Source organism: Platalea leucorodia, assembly GCF_965183815.1.
Source record: "Platalea leucorodia genome assembly, chromosome: 10".
NCBI classification, from domain to species: Eukaryota; Metazoa; Chordata; class Aves; order Pelecaniformes; family Threskiornithidae; genus Platalea; species Platalea leucorodia.
This window is the reverse complement of record NC_138832.1, coordinates 20,409,764-20,423,348: the sequence shown is the minus strand read 5'-3', so window position 1 is coordinate 20,423,348 and position 13,585 is coordinate 20,409,764. Positions and strand designations below refer to the sequence as shown.

At 49.4% G+C, this 13,585-nt stretch overlaps 1 protein-coding gene across 3 annotated transcripts in view; it reads right to left on the bottom strand.

The window, feature by feature from the left end:
• The window catches only part of GAB3 (GRB2 associated binding protein 3), a 70,517-nt gene that overhangs the window by 10,965 nt on the left and 45,967 nt on the right, over window positions 1-13,585 (bottom strand). For 2 of the 3 annotated variants that reach the window (XR_014229396.1, XM_082323399.1), the window contains exons 2-5: window positions 12,355-12,658; window positions 4,096-4,312; window positions 3,123-3,601; window positions 492-547 (exon numbers count right to left, since the gene is read on the bottom strand). Coding sequence is in view for 2 of the 3 variants with exons in the window: in XM_082323399.1 (XP_082179525.1) it covers window positions 492-547; window positions 3,123-3,601; window positions 4,096-4,312; window positions 12,355-12,658 (1,056 nt within the window). In the remaining variant the exon portion in view is untranslated. The remainder of the gene's footprint in view (window positions 1-491; window positions 548-3,122; window positions 3,602-4,095; window positions 4,313-12,354; window positions 12,659-13,585) is intronic. The other variant, XM_082323400.1, reaches the window with a different exon arrangement.

The window sequence follows — 13,585 nt, the reverse complement described above, 5'->3', positions numbered from 1 at the left end:
GATGGTGCTACATATAACCATGCCTGTCAAAGGCTGAGTCAGGAAGCTTTGGACTGACAGAGCTCTGAATCACAGGCGCTTTGAGAGAAGAGACTTTCCTATGTCCCAAAGAGGAGATATTCCTCAGGATCATGAAGTGATAGGCTTCTTTAGACCCTTTTTTGAAGAGATAACCAGTTTTCTCAGGTGCTCTTCGTCAACAGTTTAATTCTCGAGGCTACTGGTATCCTTTTTTCACAACAGACCTGGCTTCACCTGCTTTAAAAGCAGGGTGCTCAGTGTTGTGGCTTCCCCCTCCCTCCTCTCTCAAAGGCTTCCTGCAGCTGTGAAGATGCGGCACAGAAGTTGCCCAAAGCCAAGTGCTTCTTCTATTTTTTTATTCTTCTGCTGAACACAGGAGAGGAATGATTGAATATCATGATGTGAAATGATTCACTTTCTGAAGTTTGTCATGTGCCAGTTTTTTAAATTTATGCAAGCAGAGTACTTACCAAATTCAGGCTAAGCCTCTTATCCCGACTTCTTAAGGAACTGCCTTCCATGTCTGCTGCAAGGAAAAGCAAGCGATTAAAAATGTGATAAGGCAGTCCAACTTTACAGAGATAATTCTGGAGTAAAGCATATGGCTCTAAAATAATTAGAGCTTTACAAAGATTCCATAACTCCTAGTATTTATGCTAAATGAGGAAATCCAATGACACTTAAGACCAGAACCAGCTCAGTAGCATTTCAAGAGCGATTACATCTATTTTAAGTACGATGAAACCAAGGAACACATTCAGGTATAATCCAGCTGTAACTTATGCTTCCTGTAACACAAGCAGTTGGGGAGAAAGACAGGTATGGTGTGGAGAGCAAGCAACCAAGCAATAATTTAAACCCAGCTCCTGCTCTAGTCCTGCTCTGTTTTCCCACCTGTCAAACTGGTGAAATTATATGAAATGGGACTGTAGGGAATATTAATCCATTATTAGTTGGAAAGTCGTTTGGGAGCCTTGTTTGTAAGGTACCAGGGAAGTACATGCTATTGTACAGAGGGTGCATGGGGGAACCTAATGGTAGGAGAGAAAGTCTTCTCTTTGTCACCCAGAAATGCTGATGTGGTGCAAGTGGCTCAAGCTGATGGGGAACAAACAGCCAGCGAAAAGGTCACCAGTCACAGTGTCCCCTTGTGCAGGCTGGCCTTTGTCTTGCTGGAGGTCAATTTTATTTTTGAAGCAAAAGGCAAAAAACCTGAAATCCAGCATTCAGTGCATAGAAGATCAGCAGTGGGAGATGCTTACAAGTACCATCCTTTTCTGAAAATGGCTTTTCTGTGGGACTGCCTTAAAAACCTGCAACCATGTTAATCCACTCCCTGCTCTTATGGTGGAGATCTCAGTACTGCACTGTAACTGGGGGGGTCTTTGTGGTGGTATCAGCATAAAAGGCAAAAGTGCTAAACAAGAACAAAGCAATACTGTTAGTGCGGCTATATATTCAGGTAGACACAGTCACTGTCCTGGAACAGCTACATTTATTTATTATTTTGGCAATAAGACATTCAGGCACAATGCTCCGGCAGATGCCAGGATACAGGTGCCTTACATGTGTACAGCTCCTTCCCCTTCATGGCACTGCAACCAGCATGCGCTGCCTTTGCACTGGGTTAATTACATCTGTTCAGCTTTTACAGGGTGCCAAGGGCAAAAAATGAAGTAACTCGAGTGGGCTCACTCTGGGAGCTGGTGAGGAACAGCTGCTTTCTCCCTGTTTCTTTTTCCAATCTTTCTTGTTAAACACATTTTAATTCAGAGTTTGACCTTTCAAATAGTTTCAGCTGCACTTAGGGTAAGAAAAAATAGCAGCACTTATTAATTCATTGCTGCCCCCTGTCAGACAGAGATAACCTTGCAGCACGGTAGTAAAACATGACATTTGGCCACTTAATCCTCTTAAAAACATTTTGGCATAAATTGGGTTGGAGGAACATTAACTGTCTCAAGTGTGCTGGCGGTGTTAGAGCGGCACATGTGCAGAAACAAGAGCAGCACCCTTCAGGGACCAACCAAATGTAACTGATAATTAAGAATACCAATTCCACTGATGAGCGTTTCTCCAGGAACCTTCCAAGAATTGTTTGTACACTGATAAACAGGCTGGACAGAGGTCTCCTTGCTTTAACTTCTGAGCTTTAAGAGCAAGATCTAATGGCCCCAAACACCAGTTGGTCATTCAAACTACAGGAGTCTAAAGGACGCTTGTCCTTAAAAACATACATTTTCTTCCTCATCAAAAATGACACATCACTGCAAAATACTCAAGTGATTTTCAGCCCGGTATTCCAGCTATCTCCCTCTGTTCTGTGACTCCACAAAATAAAACTTTCTCATACTGCATATGCTGCTTTTTGACAGCTTGATGTTCTGGGTTTTTGACTGTTATTTTTGTTTGCAATGATGGTGTTTCAAGAACCAGTGGAAAAATCACCTCAGCTCAGAGCAGAACTCGCTTCGCAGCAGAGCCTTGCTCTGCAGTGGGTTTTCAGGCTACCCCGGCTGAAGCACAAGGACAGAGCAGGATTTGCTCAAGGACACACAGAGTCCCCGGTTCAACTGAGATTACATCCCATCCCCAGCGTCTCCCTGGCTTCCCGTTCTTTAAGCTGCGAAAAGAGATGCTGCTGTTATGGAAAGGACTGGATGTAGTGAAGTAGCACAGCTACAAAGGCATTTCCCATGTGCAAGCCCACGTTTTGACCTGCATAAATAGAGAGTTTGGCATTGCCTGATTCAGTGGTTGGCTTTTCATTTTTGTTTTTCTACTGCTTTCTATTTTGGAGAGGGAGGGGGCATGGAAAACTAGCAAGTCATGAGGCAGCCTGAAGAGATCACAGCCAAATTGCTGCCCATGTGTACACACTGAGGGGCTTTCACAGAGCAGGAGCTGAATGTGAGGGACAAGTCTGAATCCTGCTCGCTAACTAATTTGAAATAAGCATTTCAGGTTGCTTTGGGTGGTGGATGATTTTGCGGGGGGGAGGACAGGGAGGCACAAGTGGAGGTGGGCACCAGCTCTGCGCTGATGGGCGGCTCCATCCCTCACACTGTTCCTGCTTCACTGGCTCTTGGAAATGCACTCACCTTTCCAGTTCCTCACGTTGTCCAAGCTGGACAAGGAGATCCTCCTGGGCACCAGAGCGACCTGAGCCCGGCAGATCCCTGCGTGCCCGTTCTGGAGGGCCCCGCTGCCCACCTCATCTCCTCTCCTGTCTGAGAAGTGGGTTGGCTTGGGCGGCCGTGGCGGGGGTGTGTTGGACAGGATGTCCAGCTGGGTTACACCATAGGGCAGCGTGTTTTGGCTCTTGTCAATCTGAAAGGTTGGTGTCAGCGGCGTCCCCAGCAGTGGAGAAGAGGAGGAAAAGTCACTGGGTGGCCCGCTAATGTCTATGTTCCTGGACACAGTGCTGGGATTTGGCACCAGGGCCCCATCCTGGTGCACAGTGCCAGTGCTGGATGGCTGTACAAGGTACAAGGAGGGCTGGGACTGCAAGGAGTCGACAAAAACATCGTCCGATGAGGTTTGCTCCAGAGATCTGTCCGAATTCGACCAGCTGTCACACCTGCACAGAGACAGAGGTCAGGACCTGTGCTTTCCTTTTCTCCTGGTTGCAACTGAACAAGCACACAGAAAAAAAAAAAAAACCAAAAAAAACAAAAAACAAAAAAACCCCAAACAAACCAAAAAACAACCCCACAGTTCAGGACAAAAATCTGTCCCTTCCCTATGGCTGTGGAAGGTCCCCCCTGAGCTGGGCAGGGGCACTTTGTGGAGCACCTTGGGCAGCAGCAGGCAGAAAGGGTGTCTGGAGGGAGGCCATATGTGAGGTCCCCAGCCCCCCACCCTGGAAAGGGACAGGACCAACATACAATGGTTGACTGCTAATCTGTACTATGAAAAGCCCCCTGTAAATTGGATTAGGCTGATGGTCCCTTGTTGTGCTCGGGATCCTACTGTGAGTGGCAGGGCTCAAGGACCAGTTTGCCCCAGTTTCCCAGGGCATCACTGGGCAGAGGGTGGCTCCAGCCCAACACATCTGGCAGAGCCCAGACCTACCTGTTGTGGCTGAGCTTGCCTGACTCGCAGTTGGAGAGGAAGAGGTAGTCGGGGAGGAAGACCGACTCTGACTCGCTGGGGGTCTCCTCCGCGGCAGACGCATCAGCAGCAGTGTGGTCGACCGAGAAGGAGGGATCGGCAATGCGGGAGGCGTGGGTGGAGGCGGCCGGCGACGGCTGCGGGGACGAGGTCGTGTGAGACAGGCTCTCCACCGAACCTGCAATAGGAATGGATGGCCCTGGCTGAGGGACAGCTCTGACTCACCCTGTCCTGCTGCCTCTCCTGGCCATCGCCACCTTGCTTTTGCACCAGGGATGTTTTACCCCAGAGTGGCAGTGGGTCATGCAAAAACTGATTCTGGGGAGAGGGGAGGCTGATTTTGCAGCTGTTCCCCCTGCCCAGGCTGGGCAAGCCAGCTGCTAAATTGAGGGGCTGCAGGAGGTGCAGACCCCCCTTGCTCTGGGGTCCCCCACTCCTGCAAGGCTGTAGCAGACAGTGATGAATACAACCTCTGCTGAGGAAGGTGCTGAGGCAGAGCAGTCTGTTTTATCCAGTATTTTCTAGGACCTAATGCAAATAATTGATTATTAATCTCCAACATTTCAAATTAATGTCGACAAGGAAAGGGATTGATTTCTTCCCACTTTCTAGATTTCAGTGGACAAAACTGAGCTTTGCAGCTCATGGCGTAGCCAGACTTGTTGCACCTCTGGCCTTATCACAGAATTATAGAATGGTTGGGGTTGGAAGGGACCTTAAAGATCATCTAGTTCCAACCTCCTGCCATGGGCAGGGACACCTTCCACCAGACCAGGTTGCTCAAAGCCCCATCCAGCCTGGCCTTGGACACTTCCAGGGATGGGGCATCCACAGCTTCTCTGGGCAACTTCTTCCAGTGCCTCACCACCCTCCTGGTGAAGAATTTCTTCCTTTTATCTAATCTAAACCTACCCTCTTTCACTTTAAAGCCATCACCCCTTGTCCTATCATTGTGTGCCCTTGTAAAAAGTCCCTCTCCACCTTTCTTGTAGGCCCCCTTCAGGTACTGGAAGGCTGCTAGAAGGTCTCCCTGGAGCCTTCTCTTCTCCAGGCTGAACAACCCCAGCTTTCCCAGCCTGTCCTCACAGCAGAGGTGCTCCAGCCCTCTGATCATCTTGATGGCCCTCCTCTGGACTCACTCCAACAGGTCCATGTCCTTTTTATGGTGGGGGCCCCAGAGCTGAACGCAGTGCCCCAGGTGGGGTCTCACCAGAGCGGAGCAGAGGGCCAGAATCGCCTCCCTCGACCTGCTGGCCACGCTTCTTTTGATGCGGCCCAAGATATGGCTGGCTTTCTGAGCTGCAAGCGCACATTGCCGGGTCACATTGCGCTTCTCATCAACCAACACCCCCAGGTTCTTCTCCTCAGGGCTGCTCTCAATCCATGCTCTGCCCAGCCTGTATTTGTGCTTGGGATTGCCCCAACCCACGTGCAGGACCTTCCACTTGGCCTTGTTGAACCTCATGAGGTTCGCACGGGCCCACCTCTCAAGCCTGTCAAGGTCCCTCTGCATGGCAACTTGTCTGCAAACTCCTTAGGCCTCTCTAGGCTGGACATCAAAGCCACAAGAGCTGTGGTGTAGCTGTTATTGCCCAGCTGGAGGCTTGTTGGCTCTGCTGGGAAAAGGGACACTGCTTTTCTGGAGGCCACAAGGCACAAGGGAGCCTGTGCTCAGCGACACCTTCCCTGGGCATAACACTCCAGTCTGCCCCCCCCGACACAGAGAAGGGTGGCGGTGGGGAGAGGAGCAGGTTTGGGTTGCGGGCAGCAGGTCTGGCCCAGGCTGCACAGAGCTGGCCACCAGCTCAGCTCCGGGTTCACCTCCAGCCACCAAGGCCACCCTTCACTGGCAGCATACGGCCAAGGCATCCATCTGGCCCGAGCAGTGCCGGGCAGCAGACACAAATCTAGTCCTGTTGCTTTCTTAGCCTCCGTCCCTGCTAGAGAGCTGGGGATGCTGGGCAGGAGGGATGGAGGAGTGATGGCTGAGCCACACAGAGTTAAGGCTAAGCACAGCCTCTGGCCCAGGTTTTGGGGCATTTCAACTCAAAAATAGAGTCCTTAGTGCAAGTCAGACCTCCCACCATGGGCAGCTGTGGAGTGGGAAGGGCCTGAGGTGTCTTTGCAGAGCAGTTCTCCAAAGGCATCTGCTCCTGGCAGCAAGGTCAGCCAGCGGCACCAGGAGCACAAGCCCTCAATTAGAGAATATTATTTTTCTAATGAAGCTTCAGGTTGCTGCGTGGCAGTTCCCTTACCAGGGCTGTGCGGGGACCAGGCAGGGCTCACTGGGTGCCCCAGCTGCCCCCAACATCTGTGGGGCTTGGCAATGGGTACCCATCTCTCTGGCTGAAATGCAGACACTGCCTGAGTCAAAGCTGCAAAACCCTTCTTCAAAATGAAAAACCCCACAGCAAAAACAAACACAAGAAACCAGGTACTGCTGATAAAACCAAACCAAGCATAAAAATGCCTTCAAAGCATAGCAAGAAGGCAGATTTCTCTAATGCTGATATCCAGAATTTGCTGGAAATGCTGGGAACCAGCCCCTGACCATCTGCGTACATGCTGCAGGCCAGATCCTGCACTGTGCGGTGAGGTCCCGAGATCCTCTGGCAGGTTCTACCTAGTCCTCGGCTCAACACACCAACAAGCCTTGGCACTGCACTGGGTTGCTGTAGTCACTTCTCAGCCCTGGGAGGTGCTAGGCATATGTGCAAGCAGGTCGGGAGGGATGCAGAGGGTTGCTTGGATGGTTAGACAGCAACATCACTAAACACAAAACCTGCTAGTGACCCAGACTTCCACACCAGCCACACCAGGCGTCATCCCATCATCTTTCTGATCTCAGCCAGAAGAGTAAAACAGCTGATCTTCTCTCCCTGCACTACCCCACACCTCATCCCTTTAAACTGGGGAGGGAGCTGCCTCTTTCCTTCCCATCTACCAGTATTGCCTCACTGCTGCTTCCTCCTGTTAGCTTTGGAGGTCTGGTGCAGTGGTGGACCCCAGGTCACCAAAGCACATAAGCACATGCTTAAATTCGAGCTTAAGCAAAGCATTTGCTTAATTTTGAGCAGGTGCTTAGAGCAGCGGGATTTCAGCAGCAAGCATCTGGAAGGAATGGCATTTATGAGGTTTCACATTTGCAAAGCAGAGCTGAGGGCTGCAGCCTTGCATCTGAAAAATAACTTCTCTTGTTCATTGCACTGGCTCAGACGGTAACTCTGCTTTCAAATCTTGGACTCAGAGATGTCTTGCAAGCTGCGGATGATCAAATATGCACCGGGCTAACTCCATAGGGATCTCGGAAAAGCACGTTCATGTCACCATCTGACCACATTTAAAAAAAAAAAAAACAACCAACCAACTAAAAACTGCCACAATGCATAAGAAAGAAATTAATGACATTCTGGATTATTAACACAGAGAACGAACAGGCCTGAACTCCATCTGGTACTCACAGGGTTTAGCCACGGATTATCCCATCAGGAAAGGCTGCGAGCTGCAGACCACATGGCAACCGTTGTGAGCAGGAGGGAGGGATGGGGACAGCACAGACCTGCTCTTTTCTAACCTTCAGGGGCTCAGGGACCTGCAGCCAGCTCCTAACAGACCGTCCCTGTCCCTGCCAGCTCTGCTGGTAACCGAATCAGCGTGCATTAAAGTTGTACCACGGCAGCAGCTGGGGAGAATAAATTATGCATGGCCACTTTCAACAGTGAGAAGGCAGAGAATAGGTTTGGTGCCTGCCCTCCCCTTTGCCAGAGAGACAGAGGCTTCGGCTGCCAAAATAACTGCTTCGGTGGGTACTAACACAAAAAATCTCCGCCCTGCATTAACAGGGAAAGTCACCATGGAGGATGAGAAGCATCCTCTGCAGTGACTTTCCCCATCAGTGCAGAGCCATTCCTTGGAGGAACAGAGGGCTTCTCCCTCCTGCTACAGACCCCAGCCCACTCCCCAGAAATTGTTATGGTGCAACAGGAGTGCAGGGACATAGTGAAATAGGGAGGGCCTGCCCACAGCAACCCCCTGCTGGGCTGCATGGCCATACCAAGGAGGTAGAAATGCCACCTACTGCTTCTGGCTAGGGGCCAGAGCCTGACATTAAAGAGCAGCCTTGAGTCCGTGCAGCTGAGAAGGGATTTCCTCCCACTGAGAGAGGAGTCTGGAGGGAGTAGCCCCAGTGCCTGTCCTCCAGCATGGGCTGGGAGGAGCTGTCGCACCTCCCCTGAGCTCCTGTGCAAGGGCCAGGAGCTGCAGTGAGGAAACGTGGCAGGACGCTGCCTGCCCTGCTTTGTATGGGAACAGAAAGGGAAATGAAGTGAAGACTCTCAGGGGAAAAGTGTCTCTGCGAGGAGAGCACAGTCCCTCCAGGTAGCCCCTCAGTGCAGTGGTCCTGGCTCCCCTTGCTCCCAGCATGCTGCCCTGGCTGGGGAAGATGCTCCCCAGTGTGGCTGCAGCAAGGTCCTGGGGAATCAAACGATCCCCATGCCATGGGGGGCAGGGTCTGTGCACACTGGCAAAATAAAAAAAAGGAGAGACATTTAAGGAGGCAAAGAAACCATCAGAGGAGCAGGCAGAAAGGGAGAAGATCCCAGCCATGGGCAAGGATGGGTGCGAACAACAGAGCAACCAGAGGCGAGGGAGAGGTGGAGGAGCAGAAATGCTCTAATCCAACTGCGAGCAGCCAAGAGGGACCCAAGGGTGACCTGTCACTTAGGATGACTCTGCCAACGTCCTGGTCCATGTGCTGTGCAGGGAGGGCACCAGTGAGGGGGCCTGCCCAGGGACATCAGGCTCCACTGTGGCCCTGGGTGCTGTGGGAGAGAGTAGGGCAACCAGGGAGTGATGGAGATCAGCAAGGACCTTCAGGTAGGGGCTGCATCCGGAAGGAGTAAGGCATTTCCATGGGATGTGGAACAATACCTGGAGCCTGTGGAAGAAGCGAAGAGGGAACCCAAGACAAAAGGTCCCTCTTGGGCTGAAGAGCTGCCTGCCAGGGCACAGCCTAGGGCAGCATTCAATGCACAGCTACAATCTTTAAAAGCAAGGCTTCCTAATGAAAAAGGCGAAACAACTTTCACAGTAGTTTCTCCAATGAAAAGCTGCTCTATTGCATTGTGTCAATTAATCACGGTTTCAGCTTGCATATGGGATAAAGTGTGCCCATGATGTCCCACAGCCACCTCATTTCATTCCTTCCCCTGCCCAGCTACTTGGCCCAAGCATCCTCTCGGTCCTCTGCATGGCCACGAGTCCTATGAGGTTGGGGAACAACTGCTCTATCGGGAGCTTTCACCAGAGGTGGAAGCAAGATTTTACATAGAAATGGTAGGAAAATAGGGCGGGAGGCCTCTCCTCCAGTTGACTGCGCCGAAGGTGCCAGCTCCCCTGTCATTTTCAGCACAGCCAGCGGCAGGGTTTCTTGTGGCAGCCGAGTGCTGCAGTGCGATGACTGCTGCTGGCAAGTCCTTCCCGACAGCCACCCTCCCAGGTGCTTCCTGACATCTGCCTGGAGCTTGCATTTCGCCTCCGTCTCTCAGCTGTCCCCTCTCTTGTTGACTAAAAAGCTGTCCTCACAGGGCCAGCCGCGGTTTTGCTAACTTCGGTCTGCATCTGGCTGCTTGCATGTCAGACCGGAGGCCTCTGATGAGTAGGACCTGGCTGTGTGTCCAGCCTCTTTGCTACTGGGAACAACAGGACGGTGTTTACAGCTGAGTCACTGCATAAACCTGTGGCTGCACTTTCTGTGCATTAAGCGGAGAAAGCAGCAGATTTGGTTTTGGCCTCAAAGTCACAGCAAATTTTCAGAGATGCAAAGATTAAGAGTGATTGATTTCACAATATAATATTGGCTTTAAGATTCATTTTAATACACGGAACAGCTTATTAAAATTTCCTGCAATTGATGTGTCTTTCTTTTGATGATTCATTTCAGGGACTATTATTTTTTTAACACAGTAGCATTCAAGTTAAAAAAGCATATGGCATTTAATAGAGCTTTTCTTTTCTTATGTTAATTTTTAAGGGTAATTTGTTTAAACCTACAGGCTCTTGGGGGATTTACGTGCTTCTAAAAAGCTGAAGCAATTAGCAACTGTTTGAAATACGATGTGCAACCTGTGGAACTGTGCAGATTTAAATCAGAGGATCTGAACATGCCCTGCAGCCTGACCTGACCTCACCAGGATGAGCTGCAGGATAAATAGAAGATCTTACGAGCTATTAGCCATTAGAGATACAGTAAGTGCATGTCTGGAAGCTTCGCTTACGCAGTCTGCGATGAGGGCTGTAAGTTCAGGTGCCAGACTTTATGCTGAACCAAGGCAAATGCTCTACACTGTTGAACTTCTTGGGGGATAATATCCACCTTGAACAGAGCGGAAAGCTGGGATATCAGCTTTCCCAACTGCCGCACCAAGAGTTGTCATGTCTCGTCCGTCAGTGTCTACACCAGCAATCTTTGCTGGGAGAGAAATACCACTGGGTAATACTCTGAGTATTGCCCACGTGTAACTCTTACAAGCAATGCTGTGCTGTACCAGCATAACACAACAGACATTTCCCAGTATAAATGCATCTATCCTGGGGACAGCCGCTGCCTTAGCTCCTCTGTCACAGATCACATCTCCCTATGCACATCCTCAACACGGTGCCAGAAGTCTGCATACACATTTGAGAGAAAAAAAATATTTTTCTCTTTTCTGTTTTGCATGGAAAGATTTACCTTCATTTCAGAGTAATTGGTAAAATTATATCTAAAATAATACTGCACCAGAAGTAGCAATGCAAGACCAACATCTCAGTGTCAACAAGGGCAGAAGGAAGGAGGTTACTGAATATCCCTAATTACATCCAAGCTCCAAAGGGCTATTGAGTCCAGTCCCTCAAAGCTACCAGCTCTAGTTTGCAAGTTGCATTCATGGGCAGCTTGTACTGGCACATAAAAATGTGTCAGCATATTTTCATGGTGGTCTCTAAAGTGAATGGGAAGAGAGCAGACATCACATTTATAACAGGACTGCTGCAGTGCTCTTTCCACTCCCATATCCCCTCAGAATAAACTACTGAAGAGAAGATTAAAGAAGGCCAGGAACCATGATAGATTAAAAGAAAACATCCCACCACAGTCTTTTGTTTTCTTTTAAGTTACAAGGTGATGGTATGGCTATGTGGCAGTTGCAGACACCAGTAGCAGTCCAAGCACAACAGCACAGGGACCACAGCAGGATAATCTGCCCAGCCACACTATGATACCCCCAAACATATTACTGCCCTTGGGATCAAGTCCTTCCATCACCACCATCTTCTGCTCTTGCTCTACCTTTTATCACAGCGAAGGACTTCATTCTGACTCACTTCCTATGAAGCTCTCAAATTGCTGCTCTATCTGCCCCTTGGAAATGTCAAGGGAAAGAGAGATTGCTGTTATCTGAGCCCGATTGTCTCATTTGAAAGGTAAGTTAATGATGATACAGGTCCCGACTTTAATTACTGGCTACATCCATCTTGGAGTGGTTAATTCTTGGAAGCTTTCCAAGGCATTCACCCTACTGAGTACATACAGGTGTAGGTCCTGGCAGAACAGGCCGACTTTATGCTTCATTGGCAGGACCATCTCTTAAGTCTAGACACACACTTCTAACACTCTCCTGTCCTCTGCCTTTTCTTTATTTTTCTTCTCATTAATAGACTAAGACAGCTCAGTATTTTTGTCATTGATTTATGTATGTGCATATACACCCAAGTCTGCGCACATTCCACATCCAGCAAAGCCTGAGAAAATGCGAGTTTTGCAGGACGCTTTCCTAGAACAGGTGTCTTACATTAAGCCAAACTAAATAAATATGGGACATGTAATGAAATAAACGTCCCCAGAAGATAACAGTCAGTCAGCTTTTCACATAAACAGTACCTTTTCTTATTAAGGACCTGCTGTTTATTCTAGCAGGAATTGCTTCAAAGTGAGACCAAGCAGCCAGCTATTATTTCTACCCAGCAGAAGCGAGATCCCTGACAACTTTCAAACCAGGGTTTAGCAGCATCTCAGTCCTGCGTGGAGCTGCAGGAAACAGAGTCCCACACCACCCGCCCGGCCCAGCCCAGCCCAGCCCGCCAGCAAGGTCCATGCTTCCTCTCACCCCGCGTGCAGCTGTGGAGGAGCCCAGACACAGATCATCCTCCCAGCCCCCAAGATGAGCATAAGCATGATCCTACCTGTGCCATCTTCTAGATGTCCAAAGTTACAGATCTGGCTGATGTTGTGCACCCAGATCTGCATCTCCTCCTCAGTTTTGGCTACCAGGTAGAAGGTGCGGTAGGTGGTTCTCACAATGAAGACGAAGTTGTTCTGAAATTCCTTCTTGATGAAGTTGGGCCCCGAGTGCTTCAGCACTTCGCACTCGTTGAGGTCGATGATCCGAATGGGCTTTTTGGAATGGTTGTTCCTGTAGTACTCCAGCACATCGGGGTTCCCGCTCATGCGGCCTCTGCGCAGCACGAACCACCGCTTCCGCCATGCCTGCAAATGGCACAAACGGGGCCCTTTTACTGCCAACCACGTAATATATCAATCAGCCCACACATGCATATTTTCCTTTAGGCTTTATAGTTGTTTTGATAAGCTGGCCAAATTGTGACTTTGATTTGAAGTGCTTGCTATCAGCTTGCATTTGTGATCGGAAAAAAGGCAGAGGGTTGTCCCTTTGGAGGTCAAGAGGAGCAAGACTTCTCCCCTCCTCTCACCCTCAGCCTGCCAGCGTGGTGTAATCGAAATGATCTGATACTTCACCACCTCATCTACAGAAGATGTTATAACACATTTTTCTTTGTGAAATGAAAACACCTAGGACTGCACCCTGTGTTGCAGTACATGAGCTAATATCTGGCAACAAACACCTTTTGCCCAGCAAAGACAAGGCCTCCGGATGACCAGAGCAGCTTCCCTCCCATGGCTTTCAGTGCTAATAAGAAGCTGTTAATGAGCTGCCAGTTACTTCTGAAAGCCCAGAACAAACCTTAAGGGAGTTGTAGTGCTAAAAAGTTAAACAGGAAACTTCCAAACCTTACGGAAGGATGTCTTACACAGACACTGCTTCATGACCATCAACCCAGACCAAACTGGTAAGCACTGATGTTTCTTTCACCCTCGTGACTAAAGGTACGGGTCCCATACAGGCTTAAATGAAGTCCTGGCAGGACTAAGATGCAGCATCACTTTATAAAGCTATATGCAAGTTTCTAGGAACAAAGTAACATATTTCCCCTTTTTTCCAGCAGCTGTTTTTGTTCATCAACAGTATAAGCGCCTCTGTGTTGATTACAGCTGTCACCAACACACTTACTTCGAGGGCGAGAAGAAATCCACCCTGAGCTCTGTTTCACAGCGAAGAGCTGAAATAAGACATTAGGAGCTTCCCGCTTACCAAACTCTATAAAAACTGTGTTG